This window comes from Polyodon spathula, chromosome 1, assembly GCF_017654505.1.
Source record: "Polyodon spathula isolate WHYD16114869_AA chromosome 1, ASM1765450v1, whole genome shotgun sequence".
NCBI lineage: Eukaryota > Metazoa > Chordata > Actinopteri > Acipenseriformes > Polyodontidae > Polyodon > Polyodon spathula.
In genome coordinates, this window is record NC_054534.1 from 65062699 (window position 1) to 65089850 (window position 27152).

At 37.5% G+C, this 27152-nt stretch overlaps 1 protein-coding gene across 4 annotated transcripts in view; it reads left to right on the top strand.

Annotated features, from left to right (window-relative positions):
* The window catches only part of herc3 (HECT and RLD domain containing E3 ubiquitin protein ligase 3), a 62131-nt gene that overhangs the window by 33196 nt on the left and 1783 nt on the right, over positions 1-27152 (top strand). The window contains exons 8-23 of one of the 4 annotated variants that reach the window (XM_041259681.1): positions 177-337; positions 1218-1294; positions 1717-1841; positions 2937-2996; positions 8485-8596; positions 10862-11051; positions 12051-12214; positions 14107-14220; positions 17904-17993; positions 20451-20621; positions 21092-21235; positions 21891-22057; positions 23665-23731; positions 23985-24067; positions 26630-26813; positions 27045-27147. In XM_041259681.1, coding sequence (XP_041115615.1) covers positions 177-337; positions 1218-1294; positions 1717-1841; positions 2937-2996; positions 8485-8596; positions 10862-11051; positions 12051-12214; positions 14107-14220; positions 17904-17993; positions 20451-20621; positions 21092-21235; positions 21891-22057; positions 23665-23731; positions 23985-24067; positions 26630-26813; positions 27045-27147 — 2012 coding nt within the window. Of the gene's footprint in view, positions 1-176; positions 338-1217; positions 1295-1716; positions 1842-2936; positions 2997-8484; positions 8597-10861; positions 11052-12050; positions 12215-14106; positions 14221-16823; positions 17994-19948; positions 19987-20450; positions 20622-21091; positions 21236-21890; positions 22058-23664; positions 23732-23984; positions 24068-26629; positions 26814-27044; positions 27148-27152 lie in introns of those variants that run through there. The other 3 variants (XM_041259689.1, XM_041259696.1, XM_041259702.1) reach the window with 3 other exon arrangements.

Here is a 27152-nt window from a genome sequence, read left to right on the forward strand (position 1 = left end):
CTGATTACTGCAAGATGACGCAAGGATTACAGACTTATATTTATTTGATTATTGGCTGGTTTTGCAGTCACAGATTAGCAGTAGTCTTTGACTGCCTAATGTTAATTTAGGTAAAGGGGTTTATTGTTGGCACTAATTGGTGTCGGTTTATTATTTCCCTCCCTTGATTCTTCCAGGCAACACACACTAGTGTTTGTGCCTTCCTCTGGTCTGGTCTATGCATTTGGGTGCAACAGCAAAGGACAGTTGGGAAATGGCTGTGTGGGTATCGCTAAAAGCCCACAACCTGTTAAAGGGTCCTTGGTTGCCCACAAAGGACAACTTTCACCATTGTCAGGTACGTTTATGTTCACTTTCCTTCTGCCTGGTAAGTTTCACAAAGAAAAAAATGGGCAATGAGTAGTGTCTTGGATCAAAGCAGCGGTTGCGGGGAGCTGTGTTTTGGCAGGCAGTACAATCCTGAGAAGGTTTGAGACAAGGTCATCTATATAATGAAAAATACAAGTAAATGTTGTAAGAGTTATGATATAACTGCACATCTAAGTTTGCTTGGTTTCTCCTTTCCAATTTTGCAGTTCATGCTGTTAAATGCAGTGGAATAAAGACATGCACATGATTATATTCTCCATTAAAATCAGCACAGTAACCTGACATATAGGAAACCATTATAAATGCTTCAGTAATAGCAGTGCTTTGTTGTAGTTTATTGTTTTTACACTGTATTGGGGGAGGGGGGGAACGTTAGAATGTACAGTGACATTATTTCAGTTGATTTTTTGGATAAGATATTCTCCAATGAATTTGTATATAAATATATTTCCAGGCAAGGCAACTAACGGGATACTTCAAATAAATCCAGTCAGATTGAGGAATTCTCATTTACAAAGCAGGATCTGCTGCTGTGCATGGAGTAAGAGCGGATGTGAATCTAATTATATAGATGCATCTTATAGGCAGAGATAGTAGAATTATCCTTTAAAAGTAGAAACATCTGTGATATTGAGCACAAACATTTGTTAATGGACTGATTTGCCATGTTAATATAGTTTCACACACATTTTGAGGTGTCTTACTTGCTCAGTAAATATGTAGATACTGTATAATGGTCAGGAGTAAGCGCCTGAGGTTGACATGTGTTTTTCATGTAATCGTTTGACTTATTTAATGTATTTGGCACACTTTTTTCCTTTTCCACCACCCCCCTCCCCAACACACAGATAAGTCCGAACAGTATACCATTAGAAGAATTCACTGTGGTGGTGACCATAATTTTTTGATGTGTTCAAAATGTGAGGTAAGATATAAAAAGATTCAAATATTTAACTTGTCATCATTAATATAGGCTGTAATTCCTTTCAGTTTTCACTCGTGACAGTGCCTGTATTTGTATGTCTCAAGCAATAAAACAGACAACTATAAAAAAAAAAAAAATCTTATACTACCACCAGGTGTTGCTGTCGCACTAGCTACAAAGAAAACTAATACTATATGTAAACACACAGTTATTTACTGACAAGAAGAAGTTTGTTGTTTTAGTCAATGTGCAGGGAAGATCCCTTCTCTACTGACTTTTACATTCTTTATCGGGAGTGTTTCTTGCTTTGGAAAGTCTGTCTTACAAAACGCGTGTAAGACAGACTTACATTGCCAGTACCTTAAAGAATGTTTTCAAAGTACATGGACTTCCAATCTCTTTCTGTTTTTATTTTTTAACAGAATTCTGTTACCCCTGAAGATTTCCGTATTATTCATTGTACAAAGAGTATCTCAGTAATAAACAATGACAATTTAAACTTGTGGAGACAGAAGCTGATGGAGAATATTGATTCCAATGCTGTCAAGTATGTTTACCCGAGTGTAAATATAAGATACTCGTCTTGCTTTTGCTTGTTCTTTTGTTCTTGTTTTATTTTATAAATAATGTAATACTGAAAAGATTGACAAGGTCATGTTTCAGAGACCTGAATAAACATGGTATACCATGCATAAATACTCTTTATATTAACATGAAAATCAAACTGCAGTTTTATTTGTAATATGATTTTAATCGAACAGTCCCTTATAGTTTACTGTGGTATGCTAGATATATAAGTAGGTAGATAGATAAAGGTTAGATATAGTCTTTAACTTCAGTATGATGGACCTGATGAAATGTTTGTTCACTATAATAGGGTTTGGCAATTTGCTATATCAGAATAATGAAGAAACGCCCAAATTGAATTAAACATCTTTATATAGTATACAATAGTTCTTTCAAGACGACTTCACATTGATCAGCATTTAAACTGTATATTTAAAAGAACAGTAAAGAAATGAAAAAATGAAAAGTACACTTACATGCTGAAATCAGTAATTGCATGTCCTTTCTCTTGAAAAACATCCAGCATAGATTGCTTCATATTTTTCGTGCTTTTCTCAATGCACCCTGTTTCAGTCTTGTTACAACCTCACACCTGTTACCATGGTTGCAGTTTGTGTGAAGATGGCAACAGTTGCATGCATCACACATGATTGGCACTACAACAGGTTATCTATGAATCAGCCTTATCTTGGAATTAGCCTACCAAGGTCTTTGTTTTCACTGAAAGAATAACACATTCACACTGGAGAAAATTCACTGTCAGTCACTACCAAAATCGTTTTATTCGGATAGATTTTGTAAAAGTGATTGTTCTAATAGGGCTAATTTTCATTGAAGAAAACGGTTCTTGCTGCTAGGATCGTTAAAAAAGGGAGTTTGTTATAAGAAGGGTTCATATGATACAAGAAAATACTGCAGGGAACCACCTCCACTAAGAACACACAAAGGGGGTTAAAATGTTTATCTACATTAGAGAAAAAAGAAACAACTAATGTACTATTTGTTGGTATTTAACGGTTAACTTCGATAATCAATTTAATGAATACATTTCTTTTTTGTTCACTTTTCATTTTAGCGATATAATCCTTCTGCTTTCTTCCACTGCATGTTGGAACGCAAGTTTTCTTGATCAAATGTAAGTAGCAATATTAAGTGTCTTTCTGTGGATTCTTGTTGCTGTGTTGTTTAATTTTGCATCATATATGGTATTTTAAAACCAGCATCGGAGCGAGTGTGTGCAAGATTCAGTTGAAACAGTGTTAGTTCTCTGAGTGAGGGTCAAGGAAGTGCAGTGTTTACAAATTCCAAGTTCAGTAAAGAAAATAGAACATGATAATAAAGGAAGCAACTGAAAAGCAAATTGTAAAGTCAAATAATAGACCAGGTGGATTCTTTTTAAAAAAAAAAAAAAAAAAAAAAAAAAATCTTCAAATTAAATGGGCCTTTTTTAAATTAAGAAATGCATTAATTGCTGATATGTTTTAGGTATAGTATTTATGCATAAAGATACATGCATAAAGATATGCACTTAATAGGTACCTTTTTTACATTGTCCATGGCCACAAGTATATGTAAAGATTTAAGTATATTTTTAAGTTCCTAATTTCCCCTCTCCCCCTGCTTCCACTATGGTGTGTTGACCTGGTTGTTAGGCAACCAAGCCCTGGCCACAAAATGTGTTTCATTGCGATCATATGTTTTCTATAAATCAACAAGGTTCGATCATGCTTTTTATGTTTAAATGAAGCACTTATTTTTCGTTGTGAAGGATATTTGCCTTCAGGTTATATATATAATAATTTCATTCTGTTCTATTTTTTTTTTTTAAAACACTGAAACTCTAAATCAATTATTGTAAGGTGACATTGGTTTTATGTTAAGAAAAATAAAAAAACTGAAATATCTTGCTTGCATAAGTATTCAACCCCCACACATTAATATTTGGTAGAGCCACCTTTCGCTGCAATAACAGCTTTAAGTCTTTTGGGGTAAGTATGTACCAGCTTTGCACACAGTGTCGGAGTGATTTTGGCCTATTCTTCTTGGCAGATTTGCTCCAGGTTGTTCAGGTTGGTTGGACGACGCTTGTGGACCACAATTTTCAAATAGTGCCACAGATTCTCAATGGGATTGAGATCAGGACTTTGACTGGGCCACTGTAGGACATTCACCTTTTTGTTCTTGAGCCACTCCAATGTTGCTTTGGCCTTGTGCTTGGGATCATTGTCCTGCTGAAAGGTGAATTTCCTCCCAAGCTTCAGTTTTTTAGCGGACTGAAGCAGATTCTCTTGCAATATTTTCCTGTATTTTGCTCCATCCATTCTTCCTTCAATTGAAACAAAATGCCCAGTCCCTGCTGATGAGAAGCATCCCCACAGCATGATGCTGCCACCGCCATACTTCACTGTAAGGATGGTGTGTCTTGAGGCATGGGCAGTGTTAGGTTTGCGCTTTGAGTTTTGGCCAAAAAGCTCTATCTTGGTCTCATCTGACCACAAAACTTTTTCCCACATTGCAGCTGGGTCACTCTCATGCTTTCTGGCAAACTCCACATGTGCTTTCAGATGGTACTTTTTGAGTAACTGCTTCTTTCTTGCCACCCTCCCATACAGGCCAGTGTTATGCAGAGCTCTTGATATGGTTGACTGGTGCACCATTACTCCACTCCCAGCCACTGAACTCTGTAGCTCCTTCAAAGTGATTGTTGGCCTCTCTGTGGCTTCTTTCACAAGTCTACTTCTTGTTTGAGCGCTGAGTTTTGAAGGACAGCCTTTTCTTGGCAGTGCCTGGGTGGTGTGATGCAGCTTCCACTTCCTGATTATTGATCCAACTGTGCTCACTGAGATATCCAAACACTTGGATATTATTTAGTACCCTTTCCCTAATCTATGCATTTGTATTACTTTACCTCTAACTTCTGTAGAATGCTCTTTGGTCTTCATGTTCCTTCAGATTCACAGCCTTACCAGTGATCCTTCAACAGTGGGGTTTTTATCCAGAAAATGTGACAGCAACTTTAATGGTTCAGGCCAATGGTAAGGTAATTGTGCCCTCGTTAGGGCAAATTCTTTCATCAGTGGAAACTGGGAGCTTCCACAGCACAGGGGTTGAATACTTATGCAAGTAAGATATTTCAATTTTTTTATTTTTCTTAAAAATATTTCCCAACATAAAACCAATGTCACCTTACAATAATTGATTCTGAGTTTCAGTGTTTAAAAATAAAATATCAAACAGAACCAAATTTCGATGTACCATTTGTAATTCGGTAATATGAGAGAATTGGTCAGGGGTCTGAATACTTTTGCATGTGTCTGTGTGTGTGTGTGTGTGTGTGTGTGTGTGTGTGTGTATATGTATATATATATATATATATATATATATATATATATATATATATATATATATATATATATATATATATATATATATATATATATATATATATATATATATATATGTTAAATTGCAAATTTAATGTGCAGAACAGGGTAGAATATGGCAAGGCCTTGGAATCTGCATTATATTGAGTGTGTCCTATGTGTGTTTAACTATGTGATTTTTATGTGTAACATGTGGAATGCAGCCAGTTGTTGGTTTATTTAACTTGATGCTTAATCAGACACAATTGAGTCTGTTATGCAACGATAAGGTATGAATCTCTATTTAAAAAGGAATGAACATATAATAGTCTAAAATAATAGGCTTACATGATTCAGTATTTCATGTAATGTCAGCTGCTGCTTACCTCCAATGATTGTCTGGTAGTGGAGGTAAATCCTCAGCTTACTGATAGTCTAAATCAATAATTCTGCTTTCTGTACCTGCACCAGTCCCAAGGTTTGGGTGTCACTTTACTATTGCATGTTTTATTAACGGCACATATGCAATTGGGAGAGAGCAAGGTCTTAGACCAGGCTGTAATTTCTAAGATTTATTTTGCATGTAACCCCCCCCCCCCAAAAAAAACCGGAATTATCTCCCCGTTTCAAATCTTTAGTTCAGTCATTTTATGTGTTGTTCCCTCAACCCAGTTGTGATGTTAATACAGCCATGCTGTTTCTAATGTTCCTATGGATGTCAGGACTGCCCAGTTACTGACCACCTTCCAGCGCCTCCTCAAGACACACCTATTCAGATAACCTTTAAAACTCAACTCTGCCTCTGGACAATATAGCACTCTGCCTTTAATGCACTTTAACTTGCACTTACCTATTTTACTGTATTTAGTCCTGCACTTAACCCAATCTGTAGTATTTTGTATTTCACTTGCACTCGTATCTAACCCTGATGTATCTATCTGAAACAGTAGTGCTTTCAGTTTGGTCAACCCCAAGACTGCTGTGGCCATTGACAGTGTACAAGGTTTCTTTGACAACAGTTGAGAAGCTGGAAGCTTTGATCAGTTCATATGTCATTAAATGGTTGGGAGTTCCACACTGCCTCCGCAGAGTGGGACTTTATGGTAAAGGAATACTTCAGCTACCAGTCTCTGCTCTAACCGAGGAGTTTAAATGTGCTAAGGTCTGACTGGAAATGACATTAGTAGATTAATGTGACAGATGCGTAAGGGAGGCAGCACCTGTGTTGAAAATTGGAAGAAAGTGGGTGGCAAAGAAAGCTGTGGAAGATGCTAAGGCTGCCCTTCGAATCAGTGGTATTATGGGGCGAGTTCAGCATGGAAGAGGGGGTCTTGGTCACAGTTCAGCTCCTCCTACATGGCACAAGGCAACCCCAGCTCAGCGGAGGAAGCTGGTAGTCAACGAGATGCAAAAGCAGGAGGAGAGGATGAGGTGTGTAAAGGCTGTTTCCCAGGCCAAGCAGGGAGAATGAATGAGATGGGAGAGTGTGGAACAACGCAAGATCGGCTGGCAAGATCATCACCTGCAACATTAAGGCACATTTTGACAGGATGTAAGGTGGGTCTTGGCCAAGGGCGGTTTAGTTGGCGCCATGACCAGGTGCTGCGATGTTTGGCCTTAAAATTGGAAGACAAACCTGACCAATAAGTTGCCACCACTTCCATCAAAGCATTACACACAAAAGACAATATTCCTCCGTCCAGGAGAGCAACCACCAAGAAAAGGTGTTAAAACCAAGCCTCATCCAGGACAACTGGAAGCTGCTAGAGACTGGAAAATGCTGGCAGATGTTGGTCAAGGGCTTATTTTTCCACCTGAGATTGCCACCACTAACCTTCGATCAGACATTGTCTTGTGGTCTGGATCAGCACGCCTTGTGCATCTGGTAGAGTCCAGTGTCATGGGAAGATGCTGTGGATGAGGCGTACGAGAGGAAGAAACTTCGGTATGCTCAACTAGCTGCTGAAGTAGAACAGTGAGGATGGAGAGTCCGGGTTTACCCAGTGGAAGTGGGTTGTCGAGGATTTGTGGCACACTCTACAACCCGGTTTCTCAGAGATGTTGGGTTCAGTGGCCAAGACTTGTGGCCAAAAAGCCATACCTCCGACGTGGAAACAAGGCAAAGCGACTCAACTATGCACGAAAACACAGGAACTGGGGTGCAGAAAAATGGCAGCAGGTGCTCTGGACTGATGAGTCAAAATTTGAAATATTTGGCTGTAGCAGAAGGCAGTTTGTTCGCCGAAGGGCTGGAGAGCAGTACACGAATGAGTGTCTGCAGGCAACAGTGAAGCATGGTGGAGGGTCCTTGCAAGTTTGGGGCAGCATTTCTGCAAATGGAGTTGGAGATTTGGTCAGAATTAATGGTCTCCTCTATGCTGAGAAGTACAGGCAGATACTTATCCATCATGCAATAACATCAGGGAGGCATCTGATTGGCCCCAAATTTATTCTGCAGTATGACAACGACGCCAAACATACAGCGAAAGTCATTAAGAACTACCTTCAGCATAAAGAAGAACAAGGAGTCCTGGAAGTGATGGTATGGCCCCCACAGAGCCCTGATCTCAACATCATCAAGTCTGTCTAGAATTACATGGAGAGAGAAGCAACTGAGGCTGCCTAAATCCATAGAAGAACTGTGGTTAGTTCTCCAAGATGAGTTACTTCAAAAACTGTGTGCAAGTGTACCTAGAAGAATTCATGCTGTTTTGAAGGCAAAGGGTGGTCATACCAAATATTGATTTGATGTAGATTTTTCTTCTGTTCACTCACTTTGCATTTTGTTAATTGATAAATATAAACTATTAACATGTCTATTTTTTAAAGCATTCTTACTTTACAGCATTTTTTCACACCTGCCTAAAACTTTTGCACAGTACTATATATATATATATATATATATATATATATATATATATATATATATATATATATATATATATATATATATATATATATATAAATTTGTATACAACTGTAAGGGTGTCTGCTAAGAAATTAATAATAATAATATTTCCTTGTTGTATAAGTGAGACTGAGACCTGAAATAAGAAAAATCCCCATAATATCTCCTCTCGAAGTAAATGACTATTGATTCAGATGAACTTTCACTCTTGCTGTCTGAAAGTTTTGCAGTATTTCCACTATTGGTTCCTAATTTAATTATCTGGTACTAATTTGTTATTTATTTACATTCCACTTGTGTCTGTTTCACTGTTTTAGTCTCTTTGATGGTTCTTTGTTTTTCATCTCCTATAGCAATGACGGCCATTTTAAAACCAACCCTAAAATCCCTGGGATTGATCTTAACTCGGTCAGGTTGTTATTCAAGACATTGATGAAGCCCCCATATTCTAGATTACTAGAACAGGTAAAGCACTTTTATTATTTTAAGTCTTTTTCTGCTGTTTTGTGTTTTTTCAACCAAGGGTTACCTTTCTTTTATTTATTTTGTATGCATTTCTACTTCATTTTGTTAAAATCAAAAGGAAGTTTATAATAAACATCATAGCAAAACTAATGGAATTTATTTATGTATTAGGAGCATGTGCTATAGAAAACCAGCATTTAGATTGAGAATGTGATGTACAGTAGGTGTTTCCTTCAGACGTCTGTGTGTGTGTCTGTTAATTAAATTGCTTTTTTCTTATCCCCCATTGTGTATATATGTGTGTAAATATGTACTATACAGTATGTCAAACTAATGTAAATAAATACATTTAAAAACATATGTATATATGGGCCTGCATATACAATTGGGATTCTCTATCAACAGTATACAGGTAGTGGACAAAAAAATTGAAACACCTGGGTAAATGAGGGACAGCAAGTATATTGAAAGCAAGGTCTTCCACACAGATGCGGCTCATGCATTAATTAAGCAATTAACATCCCAGCATGCTTAGGGTCATGTATAAAATTGCTGGATAGGCCAAGTTGCTTATAATTATGGCTAGCATGGCTGCAAGAGGAGACCAGTGATGTTGAAATAGGGGTGATTGTTGGGGAGCGTTTGGCAGGAGCTTCAGTGACCAAGACAGCTGAACTTGCTGATGTTTCATGAGCAACAGTGTCTAAGGTGATGTCGGCATGGAACTCCGAGGGAAAGACATCATCGTTAAAGGGCAACAGTGGGCGGAAGCACATAATTCGAAGTGCAAGGCAAAACAGTTGAGCAACTGCTGATCAATTGACTGCAAATTTCAACCTTTCATCAAAAACGGTCCGCCGAGAACTCCACAGAGCGGGATACCATAGTCGGGTTGCAGTGCAAAAACCGCTCGTCACACCTAGCAATGCACGTTTGCGAGCCCAGTGGTGCAAAGAGCATAGACAATGGACTACTGAGCAGTGGAGAAATGTGATATGGTCAGATGAGTCATCCTTTACCATGTTCTAAATAAATGGACGAGTGCACGTATGGCGCCAACCTAAAGAACTCTACAGCCCTGAATGCTTGATTCCAACAGTGAAGGGTTCTGGTTGTTTCGTAATGTTGTGGTGTGTATTTTCCTGGCATGGTTTGGGTGCAGTCATTCCCTTAGAAGGCAAGGTCAATGGTAATCGCTACTTAATGGTACTGAGTGATCATCTTCACCTTATGTTGCAGCATTTCTTTCCTGCCGGGGGGGAGGGGGGGGGGAGTCTTCCGGGTTGACATTGCCCCCATCCACAGAGCACGTTTGGTTGCCCAATGGTTTGATGAGCATGACACTGATGTTTTCCGTATGTCATGGCCTTCTCAGTCACCAGATCGGAACCCAATCGAGCATTTATGGGATATTCTGGAACAATGCCGTTTTCCACCTCCATCAACCAGGCGTGAGCTGATTTGACTTTCTTGTGGAAGAATGGTTCCGCATCCCTCCTGTAGAATTTCAGAGGCTGGTAGACTCTATGCCACGGAGCATACAGGCCGTACTGGCCACTTGTGGTGGCCCAGCGCCCTATTAAGTGACTTTGCATTGGTGTTTCCATTTTTTTGTCCACTACTTGTATGTCCCACTTACATTTTTACATATATAAACTTTAGAAGTAGGGCATGGTGATCTGTTGTATATACTATGAGGGCAAGGAATGTATGTTACTGACATACTATACGTGTTTATTTTAATCAAGTACACTGACAACTATAAAATTTTATTTTAATCAACCATACACTGTGGTAGTTGACACTACTATATATATATATATATATATATTATATATAAAATATATATATATATATATATATATATATATATATATATATATATTATCAGGAAGATCTCGGTCAAGTGTCCCATGGCCTGGTCCCACCTTTGTTAATTTGTAGTTTATCTCGTATTACTTGAGCATTTCCTCATAGAGAAGAATGCATGACCCCACTAAAAGTATACTAAAAGGGCATTGGAATTTCTAAGAGATTTTTTTAAACCATTTTTTAAATCATTAATAAAATATTTAGCCTCCTGAATAGATTGCTGTTTTATGGTACATTGCTAGAAGTTTATCATGTTCCTTAAATCATTGCTAACTTTTGAGGATCTGGTCCCTAGTCTAGTCTGCTTTTCTTTTTATCTGCTGCAATTTCAGTCTCGCTATTAATAATATCTGGTGCATGACACTGTGGTCAACTTGTTCCTCCTCTTTCCAGGCAACAAAGAGTTTTGAAAGCCTCTTGATTCCTCAGCTCTCCTGCTCTCCCCCAGATGTTGAGGCTATGCGGATCTATCTGATTCTGTATGAGTTCCCTGTTCTTAACGACTCCAAGTATTATATCACGCTAACAGTTCCTTTGGCCATGGCAATCCTTCGTTTGGACACAAACCCTAGCAAAGTACTTGGTATGTCTTTAAATTTAATTTGTGTTATTGTGGACATGTGCAGCACTTGATTTCCAATTGACACAGAGGGAAAATTACTCTATCTCATATTTTGCACATTATAAAGTCAATAAATATATTTTTATATGGCCCCAACTGTCTGTTTTAAATGTTTAAAAGGTAAACATATATGTTCTGAAAAATAACAAATTGATATAAAGTGATTAACTGGAATTCTCTAGCACAGGGGTTTTCGATCTTTTTTTAATCATGGCCCACCTTAGCTATTTTTTATTTTATTTGGAGACACCATCACTACTGCAATAGGTAATTATAAAGCACACATGATAAATCAACCAATCACAGTGAAGTATTTACCAAAATTACAGTACATCTTATCTGGTGTACAGATGTGATCCTGGTTCCTTTTGTAAAACAGATCATCCTATTAACTTCACTGTTTCTTTTAAATTTTGTTTAACTTAACATGAGGATCTCCGACCACAAATATTGCCAAAAACAAAAGTTTTAAAAACACACGTTTCTGCATCTGAACTTTTAGTTTTTAATAAAAACAGTCTATCATTAGCCAGTACATCTCTACAGACGACACACTGAGGACGAGGTTTATCTGCCCTGCCAACAAAGGTAAATCCATTTTCCAAGTTACTTCATACTTTCGTACTTTTATTTTTTTTAGATGATGATGCACCTGCACAGTCATTTTTTTCATGCACTATAAACCTATCCATTTTCTGCACTGAACAAGGGTACAATACGGCAGGACCAAAACTGTCACTGCTTCTAACACCGAATTGCCCGTGATTGGGTCTTTATTAAGCGTAGTTTTCAAGACTAAGTATGTACCGGTATCGGGCAGATGGCACTGTCTGCCATCTATTGTTCGCTAAATAAAATTACTTCTTTAAGAGAAGTGTCTTTTAAATTAGTTCTTGTAATGTACTTGTAACATTCACCTAGACAAAAATAATGATATAGTTTCTTTTTTTTCTTTTTTAGATAACTGGTGGTCTTCGGTGGATTCTGAAGTTTTTACTCGACTTGTGGAGATGTATAAGCGGACAGTGGTTTTTCTGTTGAGCGGAGGGAAAGCTTTGTTAATCCCTGTGTTTTTAGACAGTTACATCAATGCTGCACTTAAGCTTTTAGAGAAACTGCACAAGGTACATCTAAATTCCACTATTGCCAAAACCAAAGTGATGTGCTTTCATTGATTATGTGTACCAGTATATACTGTGTCTATGTACTGTATAAGTAAAGTACGCATGGAAGTAGAGAATTTGCTGTGCCTAAATTGTGCTACAGACTTGACTGGATGTTATATATGTTACATGTAAAGTCAGGGTATACCTTTTTAAAACACCATTTAAATTTTATTTTGTTGCTTTTGTTTAATTGTTGTAAAGCAAGAAAATAATAACTAGTTAATAACCTACTATATTTAATACAATATCTCACAATACCTAAGAATTTTGTTGTGGCACAAAATGTGAGTTCACTACCCCAAAATTAAAATACAAACTAAATACTAATCTTGTATGTATTCTTGGGTCAGAGGATCCAATAGCTTTTAGAAGACATTTTTGTATAGTCTTCTGTGTAAACCTAATTAATACTGTGTCTAATGTTAAAAGGAAGTTATCCTTTGCCTAATATAATTTGAAAGGCTTATACTGTTTTACAGCAAAATAGGCCACAGTCTAATGCAGTACTTGTATAACTGACCAAAATACAGTAACAACAGTGTAAAATACAAAACGGTTGACAAATATTGACAACACTTGATTATTTTTTAATTTTAACCCACATATGCATGTGCTTTATGACTCTGGGGTCAATTTACACGTGAAATGGCGATGCGCTTGCACGTTTGGGAGAATTAATTGTGTAAATCAGGTTTGTGGTCGATAAAAAACTATTAGAGAGGAATAGGATAAATCTCTCATATTTTTTGCTGTGTCTAGGCTGTCATGTTATATATCTCTTGTGGGTTTACAGTTCTGTATAAAACCACCTACCATGAACTGTGTTATGCCCTTGTTATAGTATTAAAGCAGCTGTTTTAGAGTACCCTTGCTGTAAAAACTACGATAAAGTTCAACATGAAGAGCAAGTGAGCTGCTTAAATGTCTAATTGAATTGGAAACCCAAAAAAGCATTTTACATGAGACATTTTTCTTGTGTAAATGTTTTTGAGTTTAAAAAAAAAAAAAAAAAAAAAACTTGCAAGGAAACCCCATGATGAAAGATACATGTGTTTCCCATCACTAAAGTACTCTCTCAGCTCTGCATTAGGCTACATTTAACTGTTAAAAAATGAAATGCAACTTATGCAGGTCGGTACAGTCGTGATGCATGTAAAATAGTTAAACGTTTTGTCCATTACTGAAATGTGTATGATTTGTGACATCAAATAGGTTAAAAAAAATAATAAAAAATGATGGTGTCAATATTGTAATAACAAGTTAATTGTAGTTTCCATTGTTAGAAGGTGGTAGACAAGATTTACCAGCTTATGAGCAACAAGTTGATATGCTTGACATGGCAACCTCTGAAATTGTTGGTTGCTACTTTTACTGTTTCTGTGAGGAATGTTAAAGCTTACCCATTTTTAAAACTATCCTGAAGATACATTTTGATATATAAAAATAAACACATATATAAATAAATATGTACTACAATGCGAAACTGAAAATCATAAAACTCCAAAAACACCAAGATACAGCTTTTAACATTATAAAGCTACGGGCAGGCAAATGAAACCAAAAACCGTCGGCAGAGAAAAAAAAAAAAAACATTACCCTCTACAACAGAACAGTGGGTTTAAGGCAGATATTGCAGAGTGGTCCTGGTATGGTTGCACAGTGTCACTGAGTACTGCAGTAGATTACCTGCACACTGTACACCACCATTGCTCCTAATAATTTGGTTAAGGTAAATGGAGAATACCATTAATGAAATCCGTAAGTCATGGTTATTTTATTTTAAAGGTATCTCTTAAAAGGATGTTTTACCCTTAGTTGTGGTTCATCATTACTTTGTGTTTGTCCTTCAGGTGAATTTAAAGGCTCAGCACGTTGAATATGACCAATTTTACATACCTGGCTTAACCAGCTTGGTGGATATTCAGGAAGACTACCTGAAGTGGTTTTTAAACATGGCTGAAAATGTAAGTACTATGTCAATAGCATGCCTTACTTAACCTACTGTAGCATGGGTCTTTGTAGTTCAGTGGAATGCTGCATAATCATGGTATGTAGGGCTCTATATTTAGATTTTTAACTACTGGCCCCTTGGTCCACTGAGCTAGTGTTTTTACTGGCCCAGATGCAATTTTATCTGACCCAATATATTTATGTATTTTTTCATGATGGTTTTTATTTTTATGTTTCTAACTGTGTATGGTAGAGAGCCTACATCTCAAAAGAAAGTGGCTAAATGAAGCCTTCAGTATGTGTTACTTCAGCCGTTTAACATGCACACATTTGTGTGCTTGTCAGAAAATGAAAATACTGTATTCAAGATTTGAAAATGTATGTGTACAAATGATACTATTTATACTATTATATTTTTTTCACAAGCAGCCCTGCAACCAAGCTGTTACTATATGCCCACAGCAACGCTAAAACTGAATTATAATAATCCTAATTAGGGATGGGTCAGTGTAGTCAAATTAAAACAAACAAAAAAAACCAACTATTCGAATAGCATATTACTTATTCAAGTACACGAAAAACCTTATACATTAGCTACTAGTAGAAGCAAATGCGTATTTTATTTATTTTCTAATGCTGACACTTAACTCGTGTCATGTCAGTCTTAAACCCTTTGTTATTTGCATATTAAACGTAAGGACTCCAATTAATTAAGCAATGCTTGTAATAGCAACATTCTACAGTAATCATGTTCTGTCTGAAATTGTTGCCAAATTTATTGCATTGTTTTTAGCTAATGTTAACAGATCCCTGCGTGAGTTCTGCTGTAATGACTGTACACAGCAGCTTCTGCAGCTGTTGCTAGCCAGTCGTGAAAGCTTCTGGGGGCACGACACCCGCGAACTTTGAATGTGTGAACTGAAATAAAACAATGTATATAGGAAGTGCTAAAAGAAGAAATCCAAACTTGGGTAGCATCGAAATTAGAAAGGTAATTTAATGTTATGATGAATAGAGGCATACTAAATGTTAAGCAGAACAACGCAGTGACTATAAGAAAAGGCAAGATACTTGAGTTGGAAAGGAGTAATTTTTTAACTCTGAAATGCAGTTCAATGTAAAACATGACTGTCTGTGAATGGATGGAGTAACGGCAACATTTGCACTGACCATTAAAAGTACAACCAGATATTCTTGTTTTGAATTATTTACAGGTTATTGAATAAACAAAGTAACTTAGATTCATCTGATGTCAGTACTTGATGGCTAGTTGTAATTAGTAATGTTAAACTACTGTAATGTTGAATGTATTTTCTATTGTTTTGGCCAGGTTACAATATCTACACTATTAAGATTATTTTATAAATATTATTGGTTAGTATTAAACAGATGTCGAATATTTAGATTGCTATGTGATAGGTGTTATTTTATTCTGAATACACTACAGCAAAAATTATGGTGGTTTGCGCAATATTATGCTACTGTTGCTTTAATTGGAAGAGATACGCCCTGTGATTTTAATTCAGTAAACAAAAGGAAAAACTTGTACCTAAGGAAATATGGTACTGAACGAAGAAATCTCGTCTTGGACATTGTTTGTGCACTTTGTGAACCCTCCTAAACTTTACTGTTATGCTGTCTGCTTGTGCACACGCATGTGCCTTGTACTCTTGGTAGCGTAAGGGACCAGAGTTCGGGTAACTGAATAAACAAAAATGTTGCAGTCTGTCAAATAGGAAACTATTTGAAATTCCCATCCCTAATCCTAATAATAAACACTATTAAAACAATATTCATAATACAAAATAATAACAATCCTTCTCAGAGCGTTGTCGCTTGTGTAGTCTCTCCCAAGTCCGCGCCAATCTTGCTGAGTGATACCAGCGAGTCCTGAAAAGATTCTTAATGGCATTTTTAACCTGAACCCATCGGATCCCAAATCAAAAAGTTAGACAATCCGATCACATGTCTGGGTATCCATCTGGACATCTTGCTGTGAGACTGTTTATGATGTAAACAAAATGTTGAATTCACAACAAATAAAGCTACAGTTTTATCTGCAAGTTTTGGAAACAAGGCAGAATGTTTTTTTGTTTTTTTTTCACTGTCATAATGAACCCAGATGAAGCCTCCACTCTAAATGTTCATCTTAATTATTTTTTTTTAACCCATAATTGCTTTCTTAATAATTTATTGATTTCAGCGCTTTCCTTTTGGCTTATTGGCTTATTGGTTGCTCAGAGTCTGACTGTACAACAAATATGATGTATGGTTGGAAAGTTAGGATTAGTTCGTAGTTATGTTTTTTCGATCCATGAAACTCCATGAAACGAACCCATAGTGCATTATATCTATAATTATATATATATATATATATATATATATATACATATATATACATTATATATATTGATATAGTTGACTAAAGATGACCGGGGCCCGGGGCCCCGGTACCAATTACAGTGGTGCTTCATAACTACCAAAAAACAAAAAAAAATTAACTCACACACCGGGCCATGGTTAATGTCAAACCCTGGGACTAAAAGAGTGTGCCCGAAACACTTTTAAACCCTGATTAACGAAATTTGGGAGTAGCGTCGTTTTCCCCTCATCGCAGCAATTCCTCAGGTGGCTTAAGAGACCTGAAAGAACTCGAGAGCACATGTCAGTGAGCTACTGACCTCTGGAGGACAAAGGCCAGCTCTGCAGGTGTTAACCTTTGAGCTTTCTCTGTGCCTGGCCAGCAGGGTTCACTGTAGCCCAATAAAGAGAAGGTCCCATGGGAGCACCCGAGCCAATGCGACCCTCTCTCCAGAATTCACAGTGAAGACCGGCCACTTCGCAAAGCCTGCGCTGTATGATTCTCCCTGCACACCACTGTGCTTCATGGTGATTTTTTATAATTTAAACTGTCCACTGGCATGCAGGAATAATGTCCCCTTTGTAATAAAATATGACATTGTCCCTATTAAACAATAAATAGTTCATGGAATAAATACTGGCTATACTGTACTATTGTTAAAAAAAAAAATAAAACATAAAAAAACAATGGTGCTCATTGTGCAGTGTCTGCATTACTTTGATGAAAACCCTGGATCCTAAGGGGAAAGCTATGAGATGGAGTGCAGAGACATGAGATGTGTAGATTAACTTTAACAAAAAAGTTAAGAGTATGCTTATTGTAGTGGTGCACCAATACTGTGACATGGATTGGTGGGGGGGGGAGAATACTGTATATATTCAGGAAATATTGTGTAGCCACTGTTACTATGGAAAAATCGTCCCAGATTGTATCAAGTTTATTGCAAACAGACATACGCTGTATACTGTGGGATTAGCTGCACAATGATTGCATTGTTGTCATATTTTCTACGTTTTCTATAAATTCTCAAATTAATAATTAACAACTGGGTAGTAAAAAGAGACTCTGGTCGAGTTTTACAGGAAGTGCTCAAAAAAAACATCTTAATATGTTCTAACTATTTTCAAAACTGCATTGTACTTTATGCATTTTTCTTTTTTTTATAAATTCAAACTGACTTTTGGTTCTCAAGCATTTTGTATTTTTCTTTGCAGAAAATTAGACCATCACAGGTGAAAAAATACATTCTTGCTTAAATTTGCACGTGAAGCAAGTTCCGTTGCTACAGAAGTGTTCCTTTTTAAATCCTAAAGAAGCTGTCTTTTTCATTTGTAGAACTCTGTGACACTGTGCGCCTACCCATTTATATTCAACGCTCCAGCAAAAACCAAAATGCTGCAGACAGATGCTGAGTTACAGATGCAGGTAATTTTGTCAAGCATCTCTCTTGAGGGGGCATTTACGGATTGCTCATATTTACATCACAGCCACAGCTGCCAAAGACATACAATCATTTGTTTATATCTCCGAGAGTTCACTAACTTTAAATTTACAGGTGCAAATTTTCTTGTTTATTGTATGAATTTGTATACCTGCCTAGATAAAAATGAATTGAATTGTCCCCAAAATGTATTTTCTGAATGTTTATGCACTGTTGTCTATCTTAAGTGATTAATTAGTATATACAGTGGGCAAAAATAGTGGTTCATCTACAATACTGACAACCTTGAATAGGTGTTGTGCTGCTAACAAACGAAAAAAAGAATTCCCCTTTCTCTGTTGGCTTTTCATTGATACCTCCTGAACTTTACTGTAAGAGCATAATGAGAGTCAATCTCACCAAATAAAAACTTAGTAAAACTTCTCATGATCTCTTCTTTGTGAGAACAAGGCTGGCTATGACTTTCCGTTACCATATCAAATGTCTTGAAACAATGATGGAAACAAATCTCACACTTTTCCAAGCAAGTACTTTGAGACAAAAACAGCACAGTTAACTCTGGCATTCATTCCTACCCAATGATGTTTGACCGTGACCTGAGATACAGGTGATGATGTTGAACTTTGCCTTCTGACTTGGGCTATTAAATATTTTAATTTTATACTCAGACCTGTCATGCCCATTTTTTTGTTATTTTTTTTAATTCTGGCTTTTTTAGGTTGGCTGTACTGTGTGTCCTAATTTGATGTGTGATCATTTTAGAAAACAGTGGTATATGTTTGTTATAGGATGAGAAGTCTCTATCACTGTGTTGTGTGTTTTAGAAAGATTTATATTGTCGGGGGTGGTATTATTCCTTAGTTGGTCCCACTGTAAAGAAACTGCCTACGGGTGGTTTTGGCAGTGCATTTTAAGTGTGAAGTGTTCACTTGTTTTTAGAATGCCTGCGACTGGTTTGGGGTTACGTACAGTGCCTATAGAAAGTCTACACCCCCTTTCAAAATGTTCGCCTTTTGTGGCCTTATAGCCTGGAATTAAAATGCATTAAAAAATTTTTTTTTTTTTTTCATTTATCTACAAATCCTACCCCACAACTTCCAAGTGAAAAATATTCTAGACATTTGTAGAAAATTAATTCGGAATAAAAACTGAAATAGCTTGTTTGGATAAGTGTCCACCCACTTGTAATAGCAATCCTAAATTAGCTCACGTGTAACCAATCACCTTCAAAATCACACAACAAGTTAAGTGGCCTTCACCTGTGTTAAATTGTAGTGATTCGCATGATTTCAGGATAAATTCAGCAGTTCCTCTAGGTTCTCTCCGCAGGGTAATGCATTTCAAAGCAAAGACTCAACCATGAGTACCAAGACGCTTTTAAAAGAACTCTGGGACAAAGTTGTTGGAAGGCACAGATCAGGGGATGGATATAAAAAAATATCAAAGGCCTTGAATATCCCTTGGCGCATGATTATTAAGACGTGGGAGGTGTATGGCACCACCAAGACCCTGCCTAGATCAGGCCGTCACTCCAAACTGGATGACTGAGCAAGAAGGACATTGATCAGAGAGGCTACTGTGAGGCCAATGGCAACTTTGCAAGAGCTACAAGCTTTTATGGCGAAGACTGGTCAAAGTGTGCATGTGACAACAATATCCCAAGCACTCCACAAATCTGGCCTGTATGGTAGGATGGCAAGAAGGAAGCCATTACTCAATAAAGCCCACCTTGAATCCTGTTTTGAAGTATGCAAAAAACATGTAGCCATGTGGCTAAAAGTTTTGTGGTCTGACAAAACTAAAATAATTTTTTTTGGCCTTAATGCAAAGCATTATGTTTGGCACAAACCCAACACAGTGCATCATCCAAAGAACATCATCCCTACTGTGAGGCATGGTGGTGGCAGCATCATGTTATGGGGATGTTTCTCATCGGCAGGGACTGGGGCACTTGTCAGGATAGAAGGGAAAATGAATGGATCAAAGTAGGAGAAGTCCTTGAGGAAAAACTGCTGTCCTCTGCAAGAAAGCTGAAACTGGGACGGAAGTTCACCTTTCAGCATGACAACGACCCAAAGCACACAGCCAAAGCTACACTGGAGTGGCTAAGGAACAAAAAGGTAAATGTCCTTGAGTGGCCCAGTCGGAGCCCCAACCTAAATCTAATCAAAAATTTGTGGCATGACTTGAAGATTGCTGCCCGTCAACGCTCCCCAAGGAACTTGACAGAGCTTGAAACAGTTTTGTAAAGAAGAATGGTCAAATATTGCCAAATCTAGATGTGCAAGGTTGGTGGAGACCTATCTCAACAGACTCACAGCTGTAATTGCTGCCAAAGGTGCTTCTGCCAAGTATTAACTCGGGGGGGGGGGGGACTTATCCAATTATGATTAAGAGCTAGAGCTCTTAATTAGGTTCTGGTGTTGTCTTTTCTCTTGTAGATAGCTGTAAATGGAGCTAACCTGCACAATGTCTTCATGCTGCTGACACTGGAGCCTATGCTGGCCAGAAACCCCTTTCTGGTACTCCATGTGCGCAGGGTCAGTCTGGTCAGCGACACCCTCCGTGAGCTCAGCATCTGCTCCGATGTTGACCTCAAGAAGCCGTTAAAGGTCAGAGTTCACTTTCAGTGGGTTACATTTAGTAACCTCTGTTTTGAGTCAATAAATGCTGTGGTGGACCTGCACTTGGTCTCTTCAATGAGTCAGTTTATTCTGTCTCTGTATGATGGATGATCTTCTGGTGTGCACGTTTAACTGTGCAGTTCTGTCATTCATACAAGTGAAACAGAGTACAATAAGAAATAGTGGACAGAATGTTGACAGTGTTTTATGATCCCTGGCTGAGGGATATGGTGGAAAGGGGCCCAAGTATGTCACACTTCAGTTTTTCACATCTACAGAACCATTTGTCCCGTTGCTAAGTAATTTCTTTGGCACGAGTTACTGTGTCATCATCTCTGGGTACATTGAGTCTGTATGTCAGACTGTTTGTCACACTTCCATTTTTAAATAATGTTTTATCACTCTGTTCCTTTTGGTCAGGGCTGTCTGCCTATTGATTTGTTCATGTTTGGTTTCAGGTGATTTTTGATGGAGAGGAAGCTGTAGATGCAGGAGGGCTTACGAAGGAGTTCTTCCTCTTGCTTCTCAAAGAGCTGCTGGACCCGGTCTATGGAATGTTCACACAGTACAAAGAATCAAACCTCCTCTGGTTTTCAGACAAAGTAAGTTAACTCGTTGCAAAACTGGAAAATGTACTTTCCTTTAGATTGACAAGATAAGCAACTGGAGTTAGTTGGCCATCTGTTCAGAGAATGAACAAAATTGCACTTGGTAAGAAAACAGTTATAAAGAACGCCAAGTAATTAATGAAGAGGAGATAAAAAAGAATGCAGTTGAGTTAAAATATTATATTACAACAGAATTTATTTTGTAGTTCAGTATTGACACACACTACACAGTACTTAATTCTTTTAATATAACACACTGTTAGATTGTTTCTGTGCATCATAGAGGATGCTGTGGATGATCTTTAAGTATTAGTGCATTAACTGATTAAAATGGCCACCATTCATCTCCATCATCAAACAAGGCTAGTACCACTATTAAATATAGCAGAATGCAACCTTTTGACAGGAAGTGATGTTCTTCAACAGTTCAAACTGAACTAAAATGTTCAAGAGCTATTGTCTTTTCATTGTATGTGGCAAAATAGACTATCTACTATCTAGCAGTAGTTCTTCATCGTATTTGAATTCTAATCATAACTGTGTATTTCCGCTTGTGTTGTGTGAGAGATGCCTCAATTTTAGTAATGAACAACATGGGGTTTCTTTGTTCATGATTGATGCTGATGCTCTTTATTAATTGCTCTGTCAGTGTTTTGTAGAACACAACTGGTTCCACTTGATTGGTATAATTTGTGGGTTGGCGATATACAACTCCACTGTGGTGGACCTGCACTTCCCCTTGGCCCTCTACAAGAAGCTCCTGGGTGTGCAGCCCACTTTGGTGGACTTAAAGGAACTGTCCCCAACAGAGGGAAGGTATGTGAGACCAGCGATGCATGGATGCATTACCTACTGTGATTTAACAACTGCTATAGCTAAGAAACTCTACAGTGCTGTACAGCTAATTTAACAGTAAGTATTTCAGGGCAATGCAATTCTGAACTGTATGTATAGCTACAGTGGAGGTTCCAATGTCTGCCCCAGTTTGTTCAAGACCTTTTGAGCATTGCAATTCATTCAAAGGGTTCGACTCATGGAGGAGCAGGGTGCAGCTTTAATCTAGTGGAAAAGCTCCATACTGTGTCAGTGATGGGATTTTAAACATTACATTAAAGCTGCTCATTGTCTCACCTATGTTTAACAATAATTACAAGATCAAAATAGCTGAAGTTATCTTGGTGCTTAGAAGATTATTTGAGTAATTTATTTACTGATTTGGTACTTGTTTTCACTTTGTCACAAAGAAGGTGGTTTTGATGATTCAGCTAATAGCTACTGGGGTAGTTTTTAGTTGGAGTGTCCTTGTATGGGCCTTTAAAATCTGCAAACAGGAAGGATATCAGCTCAAGAAAAACCTCCTTGTCAGTACATAATACTGGTTATGTAATTTGTTCCCGGCTGTGGTTAAATGAAACGTTTCCTTGAACAATTTAGGTAGCGCTTCTTGTTTAATTATTTGCAGATGGGTGAAGGCAGTTGAAGTAACCCTTAATTGTCTGGATGATCAAGGATCTATTTTAAAACATTAATAAATAAGATACAATGGTCCAACCATTTTATTTTCCTACTTAACTGGTCCACCAAAAAGGATCCCAAAGGTTGATATTATATAGGAGATTGTTAAATACCTCCATTGATTGTTTGAATAATGGCTGCCCAGTCATCAGATTATGACTTAATTAACTTGTATCAGTTTATTCAGATAGCTAAATGATTGATTTGAGCACATCTGAAACCACAATATGTCAGGACTTATGGGTACTCCTGTCATACTCCTTGGTATACACATTCATAACCACAAATTATTCATGGTGACCTACTTTTGATTTCTGCTTACACTTATAAACAAACAGGAAGAGAGGCATTCAGGTAACTCATTTCTATAATGTATTAACAAGTCTTAGTCACAGGGATACTGCTTTGTTCCCAATGGAGGTCATGTCTCTACACTTGCTGTTTTGGATGATTTTTCTTCTTGGAGAACGCACACATCATGCAATCACGGGCTATAACTAGGATTGCAGTAAGTGTTTGGATCGACACTTCTGAGCTGGCTGATGATATTTCCAGGTTCAGGTCCTTTCCTCAATGATGCAGCTGGCACATGAACTCACAGCCTTGTGATTCACAGCCTCGAGAGGAAGCCAGGATGAATCATAAATGGTTGTCCTGCCAGTTACTTAAAAGGGTCTTCAAAACTGATGTTTCGTTAAAGAAGGGAAATGTTTGGAGCCTTTTGCTGATCCTCTTGGAATAGTTTGACATCAATGTTTTTATCCTGGAGTCAATCTGAAATATTAGTAGTTAGTGTAACCAGTTTAAAATGGCTCACACAATACAGTGTTGCCAACTAATTTGTTGTCATTTCCAACTAGTTCTGTATGTGCTTGATAAATACTGTATCCATGTTCTTTGCTTTGCAGGAGTCTTCAGCAGCTCCTTGATTACCCAGGAGACAATGTAGAAGAGACCTTCTGCCTGAATTTTGCAGTAAGTGATTTTTCATTGTTAGGTTAAGTTATTTGTGTTTAATGTAACAGTTGATGCCCAGACTCTAGAAATTTTTTTTTTTTTTTTACTATTATTGTGCTTTTGGTGGTGCTGGTACCTGTAATGTGTTTTTTTTATAATTTGTTGTATAATGTTTAATCTACTTGCATAACTTGTTGATGTCTTGAAGGTGTATATTGTGATACCTAAAACAGTAACAAGGTGGTGTGTATATATTTTTCCAACAAAACAGATTGCTAGAGAGAACTATGGACTGACAGAGATTAAAGAGCTAGTGCCTGGAGGAGACAACATTACTGTGAAAAAGTCAAACAGGTGGGTCTAGCTTTCCGGGCAGTTGACTGAAATACACTACAACAAAAACAAGTAACATATATCCTATTTTATGACAAATGTTTGATTTAAATTCCCTCTTTTTAATTCATTTTGTTCCCTTGTTCTGTAAGTTGCTTTTACTATGCAACATAGCAAGCTGGCAACACAGCATTGCAAAATACTGTCAATAATCTCAATGTGAGTAGAAAAGGGCTATATTGACAGAAGAGTCTTGAAAAGAAAACTGGTAAACTGATCAACTATTGTCTTTTTGTTTACTTTATTTCTGACTTGACTATCTGGACTTGTTCAGAATAGACAAGAAACAAGTGATTAAAAATGGTAATGTATGCAAGTAGTCATCTGCCATTACCATCATGTATACTGACGTGTAGTTCTATAATTCAGGATTAGGATATTTTGGGTAACATGACAAGAAATAAATGTGTTAGTCCTCTGAATCTTATTTTGACTGTAGTAGGAAAGAAGGATTTTCAAACCACCTCCATGGATAAATATCAAGTAAACAGTGAATACAATCTCTGAAAAAAGTTAAATCCTGAAAAAGGACGAGCATAAATTGTTGTTTTGGTCATACTGCACAGGTTCACTGCACACATTTTAGTTTTGTTTATCTATAAACAAATTTGAAATAATTTATGGTCTTTTGCTGGATTTATTAAAACTTCAGAAATATTATATTAGATTATTGTTTGCTGTGTTCTGTGGCTCAGTACAGCACAATAATGATAAAGGTCTGCTGTTTTCATTTTTTCTGTTTCGGATTAACAGATGAGTTGATCACTGATTGCATTTTCACATACTACTTTAGCTTTAATACTAAACCCATCTCAGACCTACACTTTACTGCATAAACATCTCAAGGGTATTTTTTGGTAGCTTCACAAAAACAACACTTTTAAATGCTGCTTTCCTTTTTTCAACTTCCTAAAGCTATTGTAATTGCAGCTTATGCTTTAAGCATTCTACTAGAAATTGGGTGGTAATAAATATATTGTCTGGGATGTAAATGTTTATATTTGTAGACTTCTGGAAATATCTTTTATTATTATTGTTGTACTGCCCAGTAGATATTTGTCAGAATTCTGGTTGTGAAATTTTACTTTGGCACTCCTCCACCAGCAATGTAACGCCATGTAAGCAAGATGTTGCTTTCCGATTTCAGGAATTGTTGGCTTCTTTAGGAGGAAGTGTGGGGATAAGTGGCTATCTGTGCACAGCTACAACTACCTCCCTCTCCCATCCCAGGTTCCCTGTGCAAACCTGTAATCTGGCTCTTTGTGTACTTCCTCTATAAAAATAATATTTTTGTAATGAAACTCTGTTTCATTACAAACCAAAGGACCTTGTTTTTTTTTTTTTTCTGTACTTACTTTTGCAATACACCAATAAAGCAAGTACCATAGAAGGCAACCCTCACCTTAATATATTCAAACATATTAACAGTTTAAGTTACTCCAAAATGTCAGTTTGTCTTTGACTTCTAATCGTACAAGTTTCTTTTAAGAGCTGTGATAATTTGCAGATTGCTGGAAGCCTTTATTCTGATTGACTTACTGTTAACAATACAAGTGTTGAGGGGAGTGGTATAAGACATGTGGCAAGAGACATCTGCCATATCTGAGGGTATTGTGCAGCATATAGTGGTACAGTGAAGTTCCAGTAAGGTACCAGTAAACTCAACCAACCAGAATAGTGCATAAGTAGGTGTCACAAAGACGGTTCCTGCTCTGGTCTAGAAGGCGCTGGTAATCCCACGATGACACCACGTGTCACAAAGACGGCTGTAGTGGGTGACATTAGACCAGAACCAGGAACCAACAAATAAACAATAGAGAGGTAGAGTTTGGTGAAGATGAGCGATTGTTTTCGCTCAGCATTTAATAATTGAACAGACAGAAAATAAAAGGTTGTAAAGACAAACCAAACACAGGACACGGCACTCATAACCAAAACAAAAAGAAACAAAACGGACTATACAGACAAACATGGTGAGCTGCTATTATAATTGCTATTACCTCCGTCTCCAATCCTGTTCTCCACTCACCGAACACACAACCCAGAGTAAGGGAAAACATGCTACTTTTCTGCAGCTATACTGAGACTCGATTGCTAATCAATCATTCAATTGGAGTCTTGGTACAACTGCACGTGAATTAGTTAAGTGTAATTTCCTGTGATCCTGTGATAACTACATTTTACCTGCACGTGAAGTGCTGTGCGTTCCTCATGCCTAAATACAAATATACATTGTAAACACTTGTGCTCGTAACCCATATTACATCCTGTATACCAGTCACTATACACCAACATTAACACACAACACGCAACAAACAACACAGAAATACACACAGGCAGGGCAACATTGCCACAGTTGGTCACTGACCTGTTCCTCTGAAACCCATGAGACGAGGTAGTGAATCAAGTGTTGGCTTGGTTTGTGCTTTCCTATGGTGATGCGTCCAATTGTATAATTAGACTGTGGTCCCCCGAGGGTATCCCTCAGTGATCAGAAACCCTGTTTTGTTATTTTTTTTCCAGGCAAGAATTTGTGGAAGCATATCTTAACTACGTCTTTAATCAGTCTATTGAGGAGCTGTACCTTGCATTCTCAAGCGGCTTCCTGAAGGTCTGTGGAGGTAAGGTCCTGTCGCTGTTCCAGCCTTCCGAGCTGATGGCAATGGTCGTGGGGAACAACAATTATAACTGGGAGGAGATGGAGAAGGTAAGCATTTGGGCTTGTACGCATCAAAGACAAAAATCACAATCCCATATCTGTGAGTATAGACAACTCTTTTAGCTTTAGCATTAGCTGTTTTTTGTTATCTAAACCTGCAGATATCCTGTTCACCTGCTGCTGTTGTTTTTCTTACTGTTTTTTGTTTCTCTTACTGTTTTTTGCTCCCCTGGTTCCTTAACTCTTAGCTCAGCCACCGGTCTTTCTTTTTCTCTGTAGAATGCTGTATACAAAGGTGAATACTCAGCATCACATCCTACAGTCAAAATATTCTGGGAAGTATTCCATGGGTTTGAACTGGAGAAGAAAAAGCAATTCTTGTGTAAG